The sequence below is a fragment of the Cannabis sativa genome, chromosome 5, assembly GCF_029168945.1.
Source record: "Cannabis sativa cultivar Pink pepper isolate KNU-18-1 chromosome 5, ASM2916894v1, whole genome shotgun sequence".
In the NCBI taxonomy this organism is placed as follows: domain Eukaryota; kingdom Viridiplantae; phylum Streptophyta; class Magnoliopsida; order Rosales; family Cannabaceae; genus Cannabis; species Cannabis sativa.
Window position 1 is genome coordinate 53,822,107 of NC_083605.1, and position 15,268 is coordinate 53,837,374.

Genomic DNA, 15,268 nt, shown 5'->3' on the forward strand with positions numbered 1-15,268 from the left:
AAGATAAGGCAGGGTGGACTTCTGATTATCTCTTAATCTTCACTTCTTGTTGTATCTGTGAGGCTTCTCCATGACTAGGCCTTCTGTGGGGGATTTTAATTAGTGGGATTATGAATTTATTCTCTTCTGTTATATGCCACATGTCACTTGCACAAAAACACGGGTAACAGAAATATTCATAGAATAAATAACAAATATGAAAAATCAATATATGTTGGTCTTGGCCATTGATGATGATCTAACAGTGAAAATTGACTCTAGATGAAAATTGTTAATTTTTGGAGTTTGAATTTCATTCGTCAAATCATTTTTCGGAGATTTGTGGAAAAAATCGTAACTATCATCGGCCCAAATTTCAGAATTGCAATATGGGTATGAGACATGACTTAATAGACATTTGAAATAGCTTTGATACTTAAGGTTAATCGCAACAATCAAATAAATATTGATGGAGTTATGGCTGTTTCACTGAATGTTGTTCAGCTCTTAGTGCCCACGTTGATATCTAATGCACAAGTTAACATCCTGGCGTTAACCTAGACACTGGCTAAGTGAAAGAAATTTCCCAAACATGTATTTTTTGAGCATAAGGGATATAATGACATCACTTAGTTACATTCTTTACTCTAGTATGGTTGTTCATCAGTTCTCAAATATGTCGCTTTTTTGTTTGTTATAAGACACGTGGAGAATAGCTTGTATCTAACCTCCCAAGTTTGTGCATGCCACTTGCCTACTAGCGAGGTTAGTGCCTACACCCTGCCAACCTATAGCTTAGTGCTTCTGGCCTGCAAACCTCCATGCTTAACGCCTACAACCTACCAACTTGTCAGGTTCGTGTGTTTAGCCTTCAACCTACCAAGTTAGTGCATGCAGCCTTCAAGCTACTAGGTTAGTGTGTGAAGCTTTCAACCTGCCATATTCTATGGTTGCACAGCGGACACAAGCAAAGACAGATGCATATACCTGCTAGTAAAGCCTTGGTTGGCAAAGCTAGACAGCCTTCGACAAGGCAGGCTAACCAAGCTGGACAGCCTTTGGTAAGGCTGGCAGGCCAAGCTAGATAGCCTTTGGCAAGGCTCCAAGGCCAAGCTAGATAGCCTTTAGGAAGGCTAGATGTCCAGGCTGGATAACCTTCAGCAAGGCTAGCCGGCCAGGCTGGACAACCATCAGCAAGGTTGGCCAGCCAGGCTAGATAACCTTCAGCAAGGCTTGCCGGCCAAAATGTGCAAAAAGCTCCTAACAAGCTGACCTACAATTACGGGATAGGTCCAACAGCCAATGAAGATAGAGATATTCCATCAAGATATTAGTCTTATCTTTAAGGGATTTAATTATCCTATTTTGTAATTCAAATATAGGATAAAAAAGATGTAATTTTCCTCATCAAAAAGGGATATCTTTACCTATTTGAATTAGGATCTTTTGTAAGACCTACACTATATAAAGGACATTATATCACATGAAAAAGGGACTAAATCTAAGCCACACGCCCAAAGCTCTCTCTCTCTCTCTCTCTCTCTCTCTCTCTCTCTCTCTCTCTCTCTCTCTCTAAAGCTCCACACGCGCCTAAGGCTTCCTAGACTCTAAGTCTATTTTCTTCGTAAGCTCTACATAGAATCCTACCAGTTCTTTATTTGGAACACATTATTCTCACAACTGTACTACTTAAGAGTGCCATAGCTAGAAGTTACGAGGTCTAGGCCTGTAATCTGCATGGTATTATGTAAAGAGTGAATATAACTAAAATGGAAGTAGGTCATTACCCATTCATCAAGAGGGATGAACCTCTATAAATTTGTGTGTTATTTTTACTATTTATTATTCTTATTTACACGTGGTGATAATCAGCAATTAATAAGGTTTGTTGTCAGTTGGTTAAATTTCAAGTCAGCAATTAATAAGGTTTTTCTTAAGTTTCTTCATCTTCTTCTAATCAACCATGGTTCTAAGCAGAAGAACTGCTACCTCAAATCCTCCTTAGGATCCCATGATGGTAGATCCTGATGTTCATGTTCCTCCCACCACAGAAGGTCGTACTAATCTAGCTAATACCATCAATCCTACCAACTCCACCAATCTTGCAAATCCTGCCAATCCTACTAATCTTATTGATCCCGCCATTCCTCCAAGGCTAGAACAACCCACAAGATCTCGTACTGTTATCCCAATTTTTGCACTCTGACGTCACATGATGGTGACACGTGGAATCAACTCCGACTATCTGCTCGCAAGATATAGTCTGAACAGGATACCTCATATGCATGCTCGAGGCAAAGCAATCAGCAATCCGCACAGAGCGACCAACACTTAGCGAATTCAACTTTCGTATCGTGAGTCATCAAGGAAATCCCATATAACTTGGGGATCAGATTGCAGAGATATGCCAAGCTGTCCAAATCCCACAATCAGTGTATTCTGTATTTACTAGGCAATCTTTCTGTTTATATCCATTGTAACGAGAAGGCAAATACTTCCTCTCCAAGCTCATTACCCTATAAATAATGATGCATATTCACTGGGCAAAGGGTCGAAAGATTTTACTTCAGAGATATTGTCTAAGAGTTCATATTCATAGATATTGTTGTAAGAGTTATAAGAAAAGGAACCTTTCTCCTTGTTCTTGAGTTAATACAAATAACGAGGATTAGGCTATTACCAAACTGCTGGGGGCTGAACCTCTATAAAATTCTCGTGTCTTTATATTGCTTTATTGTATCTCAATCATTATAAACTACTTGTCGCTTACTAAATTAGACTCACAGTCGTTGGCTAAAAGCATGGTCAACATTTTTGTGCTTTCATTGAGAGCAGAATCAAGAATCGCTCATCATTCTAAATTTAACCACAAGTACGATGGTGGTACAGACTCATAGGGGCCTGGTTGATCCTACAAATCCATAGGCGGTGGATCCTGCATTGCAGAACCCAAAAAAACACAAGGGTTCCGCCAGCTGTTAATCGCAAGCAGCCGTGAAACGCGGGTCCTGGTGTGACGACTCATGTGTATGAAATTGCGTCTGGTGTGCAAGAGACTGGGAATACCAATTCAGCACCCCGCCAGGGCATTCATAACAAAGCCGTTCCGCCTGCTACAAACGTTCGAACGACCATTGGAGATGATACTGAGATCCAAAACCTCCGTGGTGCTCTTGGACTTATGCAAGGTCATACCAACACCCTACACCATGGTTAGGAGGAACTCCGCTCTCCGGTAAATCTTGCATTCGAGGAGCAGAGACGCATGTCTGCTGAATGGAGGGACAAAGAGATGGATGAGTTAAGGGCTCATCATGCAGAGATTGACAATCGTAGTCAGCAAGCTACTATGTTGATACGAAAAGCCTACCAAACTGTCGGGCAACAACCCTCGAATGTCATCCCCTTGGGTGAAACAGACGAAGATCCAGCGATGAATACTTCCAAGACTATAAATGGTCAGCCGCCACATCTCTGGTCATAGGCTTCGCCTGTGGGCCAAGAAGTAGGTGGGCAAACCTTGTCTAGTAATTCATCAGGAAAAGTCATACCTGATAATTCCAAACAGGCTAACGGTGCCATTCCACCTGTCAATATAGCCAATCAATCACTAAGACAGCCAGGCGCTTCTGTATTCAATAGGTTGGGGACAACTCATGATCTCAGAAATGATCTAAAGAGAAGGAGAGGAGTAGACAATCAGCTTGGCACGCCGATCGTGCAGCCCGAAACCCATGCTCAAATTCCCGCTCAGAACGATTCTGACGTGACTCAGATCGGCCAAAATGCCAAACAGGTTAGTCCAGCTATGCAGGCACAACTGGACGAACTAAACAATATGTTCCAAGGCATGGCTGGACAAAGAAACAATGATCTCGAGTCGAACCGAGCAAGTGGGACCCCTTTCTCTCCCGAGATCAGTCTCCTGGCATTGCTCCACAAGTTTAAAATGCCAACCTGGAAAATGTACACTGGAAGAGAAGATCCTCTTTCCCACGTCAAGTATTTCGAGATGCAAATGGATCTACATGGGGTACGAGGTGACGTATGTGTTAGGTTTTGTGCCCTAAATAAAACTCATTTCAATATAATCTGATTTACTTAATAATAAAGATCAGAAATAACATTTTTATGCTGCATGGTTCACATGATTTATTTCATGATTATATACATATAATGTATGAGTTCTATTTAAGTCCAAAACATATGAATTTGTTAATGATTATAGTGTTGTCAGCACAGTGGAATATAATCTCAATTATATGTTCGAAAGTTAATTCCCTGATTTGTCAGTTCACTCAATTTAGACTGGCATGATAATCAGCGATAGGTATTCTTACACCTTGGATAAGTGTTATGTCCTTTCCAGGGCATTGGCAAAGTTTACCAGTATCGGATGTATGGAGTATACAACGGAAGGGACCGATATTGAACTTTGATTATATTTGTTAAAATTTACCGTAATATCTATTCAATTCAATATCACATGTTGATCCTAGATCAAATGATCTTAATCCTAATATGGCTAGGTTCGATCTCAAGAGAATTATACATGTTCTTTGATTTGTTAGTTAAGCTTACTTTTGAACAGTCAGGGTGATACGTACATTTTGGGAACATGATTGTATAATTGAATGGGAGCACTAACATAAATATGGAGTTTATAACTTCTATAGGAATTTAGAAGTGAAACGATGATATCCTTCGAGCTTGGCTAAACAGAGATACATGGTTGAGATCTCATTTCACTTCGCTGAAATATCATTTATACCGAGCTAAGTGTTTTAAGGATAAACTACATTAAAGGTGTTGTTGGAATTATTTTACCAGGATCTAGATTTACTACCAAGTATGTTTGATTAATATCCTAATATGAATTCTAAAACAATGAAAATAAACACATAAGAGTTTAAGAAAACCTTACATTGGGTGCAGCGAAATATAATGACTCCTTCCATTCAGATCTCTAGCCCTTGATTCCTTTCTGTGGCAGAGCATAATCAAGATCTGAATCTCGATCTCTTTCTCTCCTTCTTTGATGTTGATTTTCCATAGTCTTACATACTATGATTGAGGTACAACTTGATGTGTTTGGGCACTACTCATTCACTCAAGTGTTTCGAAATTTAGAGAGAAGAAAAGAGAGAGAGAGGTGTGTTGCTTTTTGGAAAGAAACCAATGTTCAAAGTTGTGAGTTTCCTGAAGCCAACACTTTCTATTTATAGAATGCCCTCTAGGTTTAGGTTAGAATTGAATGGCATTAAAATAATGAAAACTATAAATGAAAATTTCTTGCAATCTGGTCGGCCATACAAAGGGAGTTGGGCCTCACTTTGCAACTTTCCCATTTTGTTATTTCTCATTCCCATTTTCTCAAAATTGCCAATTTTCTAATTTAATCTTTTAAATGCCAATTCTAATTATTTAATAACTTGAAAATAATTATTAAATAATATTTCTATTTAATATATTTATTAATTTAGACATGTAAAGTCTCTTAATTAATAAATAAGCCTAGAATCTCGTTTCTTTACAATTTCACCCTTGCTTAGTGAAAATTCATAAAGTAGACATAGTCTAACTTTGGAATTATAATTGATTAATTAAAATAAATTAACTGAGTCTTACAAGCAGTATGGTCTCAACTAGTATGGGGACCATGGGTCTATAAATAATTTGTAACAAGTAAATTTTGCAATTTCTTTCATTTGTATAAACCTAGTAACATGATAGGGCCCATCCAAATCATTTGACCTGTGTGAGCCTATATGTTTGCTATTGGGCTTAGATGCATATAGGAAGCCCATTTAAGTTTTACTAAGTAAATGGACTAGGTTGCTAAAATAAATTTTGACATAAGTAAATTTATTTAGGCCCAATTAGATTTGGGCTTATTCAATGAATAACAATTGTTTATTTAAAGGTTAAATTCCTCTCTTTTGGGCCTTGTGTGAGAGTTGGGGGCCAATAGAAGTGGGTACGACATACTGAACCCAACTCCCCCTCACATGAGCTACCCGAATAGTGAAGGCTCATTTGCCTTATTTAAATAATTGTATTAGGATAATTATATTAGTCTAACCTAATTAAAATTGAATTAGCAACATAATTAACTTTTAAAATATATGAAATTTAATTTTTCATTTAATATTTTAAAGCTAATTTTAGAAAACACTTAGTAAATGAAATTATTCTAGATAGTTATTTCTAGAACTAGTTGTTTTTTCTAATATTTAATTAGGAAAATATCATAGATTGTGAAATTAATTGTTTAATAATTAATTTTGGTACAATCTAATTTAAGTATATTTTTCCTAGTATTAAAATAGAATAAATAATTAAGTCTAATCTATACTTAATTATTTATTTCTTGATGATACATTTAATTAAATTGAAAATTTAAATATTTAAGTTGATTTTAATCATGATACTTAAATATTATTATTTTCATGTTATTTAATTAAAATTGAAAATTATTTTAAGTTTGAAATCTTATTTCATATAACTTAAATTTGAATAATTTTCAAAATATATGTTATTTTATTTTATTAATCTTTTTCCCACAATTTCGAAATTGCATTTTTTGAATGCCAAAATTTCGAATTTTATTTGAAAAATAGATTAAAGTTGTAAATTATTTATTTTAATTTTTGACCGACTTAAATCAATGATTTTTTCATTTAATGATTAATTAAAATAAATGAAGTAAAATATATTTAATTAGAAAATGAATTAATTAGTCGCTGAAAATCTAGATAGATATTTTCTGTTTTTGCTTGAAGTATTTTTCTAATGTATTTAATTAAATAGAAAATTAATATTTAAGTTGATTTTCATCATCATACTTAAATATTTGAAATTTTTCTTATATATTTAATTAAATAGGAAAATTATATTTTTTGTTGTAAATTAATTTTATTAATTTTTGGGCCAACATTAAATTAAAATAATTTTTCCAGGATTTATTTTTACTTTATTTTAACAAGCAATTTCGAAAATTGTATTATGAAATACTTCAATTTTTTGAAATGCAACATATATTTATAGAAAATTGAATTTGAGTTGTAAATTAATTTTGTAACAACTTAAATTGAATATTTTTCTAAATATTTATTGGAAATTATTTCTAAGATGGAGATAATTCATGTTATTTTCATGTCCATCTAAGTAAAATTTATAAATATTAAATTAAAATTTATATTTAGAATTTTTCATTCTAAATTGGATATTTTAATTAAACAAATATATATTTAAAATAAATTGATTAAAATAAATATTAGAAGAAAATACACTTTAAATAATGAGCTTTATTATTAGGACATTCGATCTCCATTGTTGGTTTTACATAGCTTTTGTTTTAGTGAGTAATCCTCCCTAATGGAGGAACGTTCATTAGCAAGTTAGCACCGTTTAATCTCGAAAGATAAGTAGCTTTGTAAGTTTTTTATATGGTATGGATCACCCTAATGATGGCGACTGTATTTGACTTACAAAATATGAAACAATGGTGGACGCTCATAAGATAGAATAGCCTTGACTCTCGCCTAAACGGGACAACGCTGGATTCCAATCTTGATCGAATAAAAGGTGCTAGAATGTTTAACATTTTAGATGAGCTGACAACTCTATTCAATGGATGGTAGCTTTGACTCTCACCTAAACAGGACACTGATATCAGTTTGTTGAAGACGTTGGAAATTATTTAGGATTGTATGTTTTAGTATTTTGACTTGTCATTCCTACTTGCTATATGTTTGATAATTTCTGAATTGTGTATGAATTTATATTGAACCATGTTATTTTCTGTTATTAAATTGTAGTTTAATTTCGAATCTTCATTGTTGGTCTAACTTGGTTTGTTTTTCTAATGAGATAAATCCCTAATGGATTTTCACCATTAGACAAACATAATAGTGTTAGATCTCGAAAGATAAATATTGTATATGCAACATCTAGCTGTTCATCAATTGATGACACCTTAGACTAGTATTTTTACAAAATGAAACAAGAAGATTGTATAAATAAGATTACTTTGACTCTCGCTAATCGAAGCATCGTTGGATTCTTATTTATAAACGAAATTATCCTAATTTCTCTTAGCTTATTCATTTCGAATTAGCTCAATAACATATCATTAAATGAATGGTCTATATATCATTTCATGTCATTCTATTTTCTCTTAAGAAATTTAATGACGCATATGATTATAATCCCGAAATTCTATTCCAAAATGATATAAGTCCTCAATCTTAGAAATCTCCTACTTGTATGGGCATATCTGACTTAGAGTTTAATTAGCAGTGGTGGTCCAAGAAAGAATTACTCATTATATTTGGTATAAATTTAAGTCTTTGTCTTTAATTTTAGATTCCAAACAGAAATTTTCTTATATTTCTAATTCCAGGATACAATACAGTTACACTTTCACAAGTGTTTAATAACCATTTTCTATCAATGGATTCAAACTGTATGGAATATGAGTTTAGTATTCTGTGACCAGGATCCACTTGCACTATTCTAAGAACTTTTTAATGTAACTAAACATAAGTCATCAAAAAGACACAACAATTTTTTTAATCTATGGCATTTGTATCTTGTTCATAGTGGTTTTGACAAGATCAATCTCTGCAAAGAGTTAATATGCCTATATCCACTGAAAGTTGTTCATCTCATTCGTAGATGGATGTACATTCAGGGGTGGATATGAGTTTTTCGTTGTATTCTTAAAACGATAACTCTAGATAATACCTTATGCAAAGAAATTTGAAATGTTTGAAAAATTTCTGATTTCTAGCAATGGTGATTAACCATTAAGGTAAGTGGTTAAAGATCTTGCGAACTGATAGGGGTGGAGAAATAGTTAGTAGATATGCAGTTCAAAGATCATTAATTTGATTTTTGAATTATATCCAAACTTACCTCCCCAGAAATTTCGATTTGCATATTGATGATTAGTTACTAGTCATTGCCTAAGTCCTTCTATGGTAATACAATTTCAGAATGATGCAATGGTTGTATACTTAATGTAAATCATTACTAGATTCATGGATGACCTAATCAAAATCTTAAGAAAAGCTAGAACTGTTAACCATGGTCTGTTAGCTATTGTAAGAGATTAGGGGTGGACCATCCCATAGTCAATAGATAAGAAAGTGTTTGTTTAAACAAATACTACTTTTCTAAGAAAATGACTAAGTCTGAAAATAAAGGAGATATTTTTCTTGATTCCAAAAGTGTTCTATCATCTTATTTGACATATGATGATCCCACTGCCTCTGTTGTCTTGTCACAACCGAAGAGTTTAATACCATTTAGTTTTCTTAGACATAATTCACAGTACTTTTTCGTAGTGGGAGAGTTTCTAGGAACTCATCTTCTTGGAAGACACTAGTGATTAAAATCCATTGTGAGTTTAAACAAGTAATGGATTGTCAAGATAAGAAACTAAGAAGAAAAGCCAATTAAACTATGTTTTAATCCATTCACTTGGAGTAACCTAAATTTTTCTATTACAAGGACATAAAAGGAAATTTTCGTTAATAAGTCTATTCAATTGACTCAACAAAACTTCTTGTTCCTAGTATTATAGGTTTGAGTTTATCTAAACCTATGGCTTGTGGTATACCTAGTAATTACTTACTCTAATGCAAGCAACTTACTTTAGTAAGATGCTGAAGCATTTTCTTTCTAATGGCAATCTATAGAAGCTTCACAACTTCTTAGACATAGATTTTATTTATCTAAGGAAAAGTCTCAACTATTCCAGAAAAGATAAAGTCATGAAAGAATTTCTTAAATCAACAGTGAGAGGTCTCAGGTATGCTTTAGTATGCCTTAGACCAGACACCTGCTGTTGAGTGGGAGTAATGAGTAGGTATCAGATTAATCCACAAGAAGAACATTGGAAGACAATCAAGTAAATCTTAAGATTAAGAAGAGGAACTATATGTTAGTCAATAAGAGTGTGTTTAAAACTCTTAGACTACACCACATCAGATTTCGAGGCTTACCTTTGTGCTAGAAAGTCTGCTGATAAGATGGTGATTACTCTGGGGTGGAATAGTGATTATGGAGAAGTGTAAAAACCTATATGAAGTCTCTCTACCAAAAAGGGACTGAATGTTAAAGTAGCAGGAAAGGTACTTATTCAGTCTAAGGAAAGTTCTATACATTTGTGGCACCATTCCAAATTGCCTTAACGACTAGTGTTGCTTCCTGAATAACCAAGAAGTAGTTGTCAAAGGTATAGAATCCAGTATCCCAAGAGAGTAGACATATAGAGAGGAATTTCACATTATCAATGATTTTGTGTTTAAGGAAGAGTAATGGTAGAGAAAAGGCTGTGTTTAATTCAACCTGTCAGATCCTATTACGAGGAGTTTACTACTACTACACTTGATTTGTATATCACGGTGTTGAGATTATTTGAAATGCACATTTTGTTTTATATTAGTGCAAGTGGGAGTTTGTTGGGTTTTATGCCCTAAATAAAACTCATTTCAATATAATCAGATTTACTTATTAATATAGATCAGAAATAACATTTACTGTTGTATGGTTCACATGATTTATTTCATGATTATATGTACATAATGTATGAATTCTATTTAAGTCCAGAACATATCAAATTGTTAATGATTATAGTGTTGTCAACACAGTGGAATATAATCTTAATTATATGTTCGAAAGTTTATTCCCTGATTTGTCAGAACACTGGATTTAGACGCACATGGTATAATCAGCGATAGGTATTCTTACACCTTGGATAAGTGTTTTGTCCTTTCCAGGACATTGGCAAAGTTTACCAGCATCGGATGTATGGAGTATACATCGGAAGGGACAGATATTGAACTTTCATTAGGTATATTAGAATTTACCATAATATCTATTCAATTCAATATCACCTGTTGATCCTAGATCAAATGATCTTAATCCTGATATGATTAGGTTCAATCTCAAGAGTGTTATTCGTGTTCTTTGATTTGTTAGTTAAGCCTACTTTTGGGTCAGGGTGATACGTACATTTTGGGAACACGATAGTGCAATTGAGTGGGAGCGCTAACATAAAAATGGAATCTATAGCTTCTATCTGACGAATAGAAAGTAAAGGATGATTTCCTTCGAGCTTAACCAAACGAAAATCAATGGTGGAGATCTCATTTCACTTGGCTGAAATATCATTTATACTGGGTTAAGTGTTTTAAGGATAAAATACATTGTAGGGTGTTACGGTAATTTAATCCCTTTACAGTGTAAATCATCTCTATAGAGAATCATTGATCACATTAGGGTTATAACAATGGATAACTAATGACGTGTCTATATCGTGGAACATATAGAGCGTTCTATATATTGAGAGTGCAATTCTAAGTTCTATGCCTGGATTCAACGAAGAATTAATAAGTCAGTGAATTTAAGATATAAATTCTTGATCTACTTATTGGAAGCTTGGATATATAGACCCATGGTCCCCATACTAGTTGAGACCATACTGCTTGTAAGACTCAGTTAATTGATTTTGATTAATCAATTATAATTCTAAAGTTAGACTATGTCTAGTTTAGGAATTTTCACTAAGCAAGGGCGAAATTGTAAAGAAAAGAGATTCTAAGTTTATTTATTAATTAAGAGACTTCATATGTCCAATTAATAAATATATTAAATGACAATATTATTTAATAATTAATTTTAGTTATTAAATAATTAGAATTGGCATTTAAATGGTTGAATTTGAAAATTGGCATTTTTGAGAAAATGAGATGCAGAAATGATAAAACAGCAAAATTGCATAAGTGAGGCCCATTATCCAAGGCCCATGGCCGGCCACACTTATAGGGTTTTATCATTTATTTTTCATTATTTTAATGCCAAATATTTCTAACCTAAACCTAGATGGTTACCTATAAATAGATAGTGATGGCTCTCATTCACACTTAACTTTTTGAACTTCTGTCATATGAAAACTGAGCCTCTATCTTTTCTCTATAGGCCGAACCTCTTCCCTCTTCTTTTCTTCTCTAAATTTCGAATTCCTTGAGTGAATGAGTGAGCGCCCACACACATCAAGTTGTATCTCAATCATAGTGTGTAAGACTGTGGAAAACCATCCAACAAGAAGGAGAATCAGCATCAAAGGAAGGAGAGAACGAGATCCAGGTTCAGATATTGATAATGCTCTGCTACAGAAGGGAATCAAGGGCTAGATGTCTGAATGGAAGGAGTCATTATATTCCGCTGCACCCACATTGTCGACAGAATCCCTTGATAAAATTGAAGAAATAAGAGTCCAAGGAAACTTAAAGCTTTATGCCTATCAGCAAAAAATTTCCTGATACTTCAATAAACAAGTCATGGGAAAAATTCTAAGTAGGAGACTTACTGCTTTGAAGAGCAATCCTTAGTACCAAGGATCCTACAGCAGGATTCCTTGGATGAAACTGGGAAGTTGCGTACCATGTTACAAAGATAATAAGTAAAGGTGCGTACAAGCTTGGTAGGTACAATGGGAACATGCAATTAGTTCTCCTACCAAGGTACTGGAATGGAGAATATCTCAAAAAGTACTACTAGTGACCAACTTGTAAAATACTACTCTTCCATAGAGGTTCCTGTACAGCTCAATATACAGGAATTAGTATGAAAGAACTCAGTTTCCACAACTCTTCAGTGGTGGCCCCTACCCGGTATGCCACACAAGGATAGCTAAAATGATGAATGAAAGTAGAATTTAGAAATGTAAGATTTCATTATCAAAAAAATGTACGTTGCACAACAAACACACATAAGTACGACCAATAAATGGATAAAAGAGTTTCTCTTTTCAAATCGTATTTAACAACTTTCTAACAAGATAACTTCTTAAAATTAATATTTTTTGTTCAACATGCGTACAAACATGCCCCACACCATACAAAATCGAACAAGCACAACTAAAATTAAGCAAAATTTAAAGCTTTGTTAAGAAAAAAATTGAGAGCTAAGTAAGTGTGAAGGGCATACTTCAGATTAGATATAAAATAAGTCTTGGGTTAAAAACTGTCCGGTCAGCTACATATCTAACAAAAGAAGTTAAAGTTAGGATTAAAGGTTGCCTGGCCAATCGTATGTTCAATAGTAAATGGCCCTAAGGCCATACATGAATATTGTTCTAAAGAAAAGGGCCCTAAGGCCATACAAGAACAAAAATATCACCTGTTCGAATGTAAAGGGCCTAAAGGCCATAAAAGAACAAAAGATGAACTATGCAAAATAAAAGCATAAAAAATAAATAACAAAGTCCTCAAACGTCTTCAGAATAATAATTGGAGTCGGCAGATTCAAAGTTGTATAAGAAGGACTAGCTATCCAGAGTAAGTATATCTTCATAAATCCAATTGTCACCTCTACAAAAGTTGTGCGAGTTCATCTCTGGAAAAAGACAAAGGGAGGTGAAAAACTAGAGAACATAAAACGATTTAGACAAAAGATGGGTTAATTGGCCAAAACCTAAGGGTATGAACTAGACGACATTAAAATACAAAGCCTATAATTGGTAAAGTATAAAATCAAAAATCATGAACTAAATAGCCTACGAATCAAAGGCCATTGACCAGCCAGAGAAAATTTGGCCCGAGACGTACTAGGAAGAGCTCCAAGAAGCGGCTAAGTACTAGACAAGGGTATACAATGGATCTATGTCCTCAAAAAAGTGCCTAGGTAGGATCTAAGTCCTAAACAAAGTTCCTAGGTAGGATTTATGTCTTCGATAGAGTTCGTAGGTAGGATCTAAGTTCTGCACAGAGTTCCTAGACGGGATCTATGTCTTGGACAGAGTTCCTAGATTGGATCTAAGTCCTGGAAAGGGTTCCTAGGAAAGATCTAGGTATTGGATAGAGTTCCTAAGTATGATCCAAGTCTTGTACAGAGTTTGTAGACAAGATCTATGTCTTGGAGAGAGTTCCTAGGTAGGATCAAAGTCCTGGACAAAGTTCCAAGGTAGGATCTAAGTCTTTCACAAAGTTCCTAGGTTGGATCCAAGTGTTGGGTTTTGTGCCCTAAATAAAATCCATTTCAATATAATCAGATTTACTAGTTAATAAAGATCAGAAATAACATTTTATGTTGCATGGTTCACATGATTTATTTCATGATTATTTAATGTATAAATTCTATTAAGTCCAGAACATATGTATTTTTTACTGATTATAGTGTTGTCAGCACAGTGGAATATAATCTTGATTATATGTTCGAAAGTTTAGTTCCCTGATTTGTCAGTTCACTGGATTTAGACTGGCATGATAATCAACGATAGGTATTCTTACACCTTGGATAAGTGTTATGTCCTTTCCAGGACATTGGCAAAGTTTACCAGTATCGGATGTATAGAGTATACATCGGAAGGGACCGATATTGAACTTTGATTAGATATGTTAAAATTTACCGTAATATCTATTCAATTCAATATCACCTAGTTGATCCTACATCAAATGATCTTAATCTTGATATGGTTAGGTTCGATCTCAAGAGTATTATTCATGTTCTTTGATTTGTTAATTAAGCCTACTTTTAGGTCAGGGTGATACGTACATTTCGGGAACATGATAGTATAATTGAGTGGGAGCGCTAAACATAGATATAGAAGCTATAACTTCTATACGTACTTAGAAGTGAAACGATGATTTCCTTCGAGCTTGGCTAAACAGAGATAAATGGTTGAGTAATCATTTCACTTAGCTGAAATATCATTTATACGGAGCTAGTGTTATAACGATAAAATACATTGAAGGGTGTAACGATAATTTAATCCCTATACAATGTAGATCATCTATTAGAGGATGATTGATCAAATTAGGATTATAACAATGGATAATTAATAGCGTATCTATATCGTGGAACATATAGAGCGTTCTATATGATTGAGAGTGCAATTCTAAGTTCTATGCGTGGATGCAACAAGGAATTAATAAGTTAGTGGATTTACTTTGTAAATTCTTGATCTGTTTATTGGAAGCTCGGTTATATAGGCCCATGGTCCCCATACTAGTTGAGACCATAATGCTTGTAAGACTCAGTTAATTGATTTTGATTAATCAATTATAATTCTAAAATTAGACTATGTCGAGTTTATGAATTTTCACTAAGGAAGGGAAAAATTGTAAGAAAAAAGTTTCTAGGTTTTATTTGTTAATTAAGAGACTTTATATGTCAAATTAATAAATATATTAGATGACAATATTATTTAATAAGTAATTTTTAGTTATTAAATAATAGGAATTGGCATTTAAGTGGTTAAATTGGAAAATTGGCGTTT

General features: G+C 33.9%; 1 protein-coding gene across 1 annotated transcript in view; it reads left to right on the top strand.

Moving 5' to 3' along the window:
• The first annotated feature begins 3,244 nt into the window (after positions 1-3,244).
• Positions 3,245-15,268, top strand: part of LOC133038393 (uncharacterized) — a 36,156-nt gene continuing 24,132 nt past the window's right edge. Inside the window, exons 1-2 of the mRNA XM_061116525.1 lie at positions 3,245-3,437; positions 3,519-3,775. Of these exons, the coding sequence (XP_060972508.1) occupies positions 3,245-3,437; positions 3,519-3,775 (450 nt within the window). The remainder of the gene's footprint in view (positions 3,438-3,518; positions 3,776-15,268) is intronic.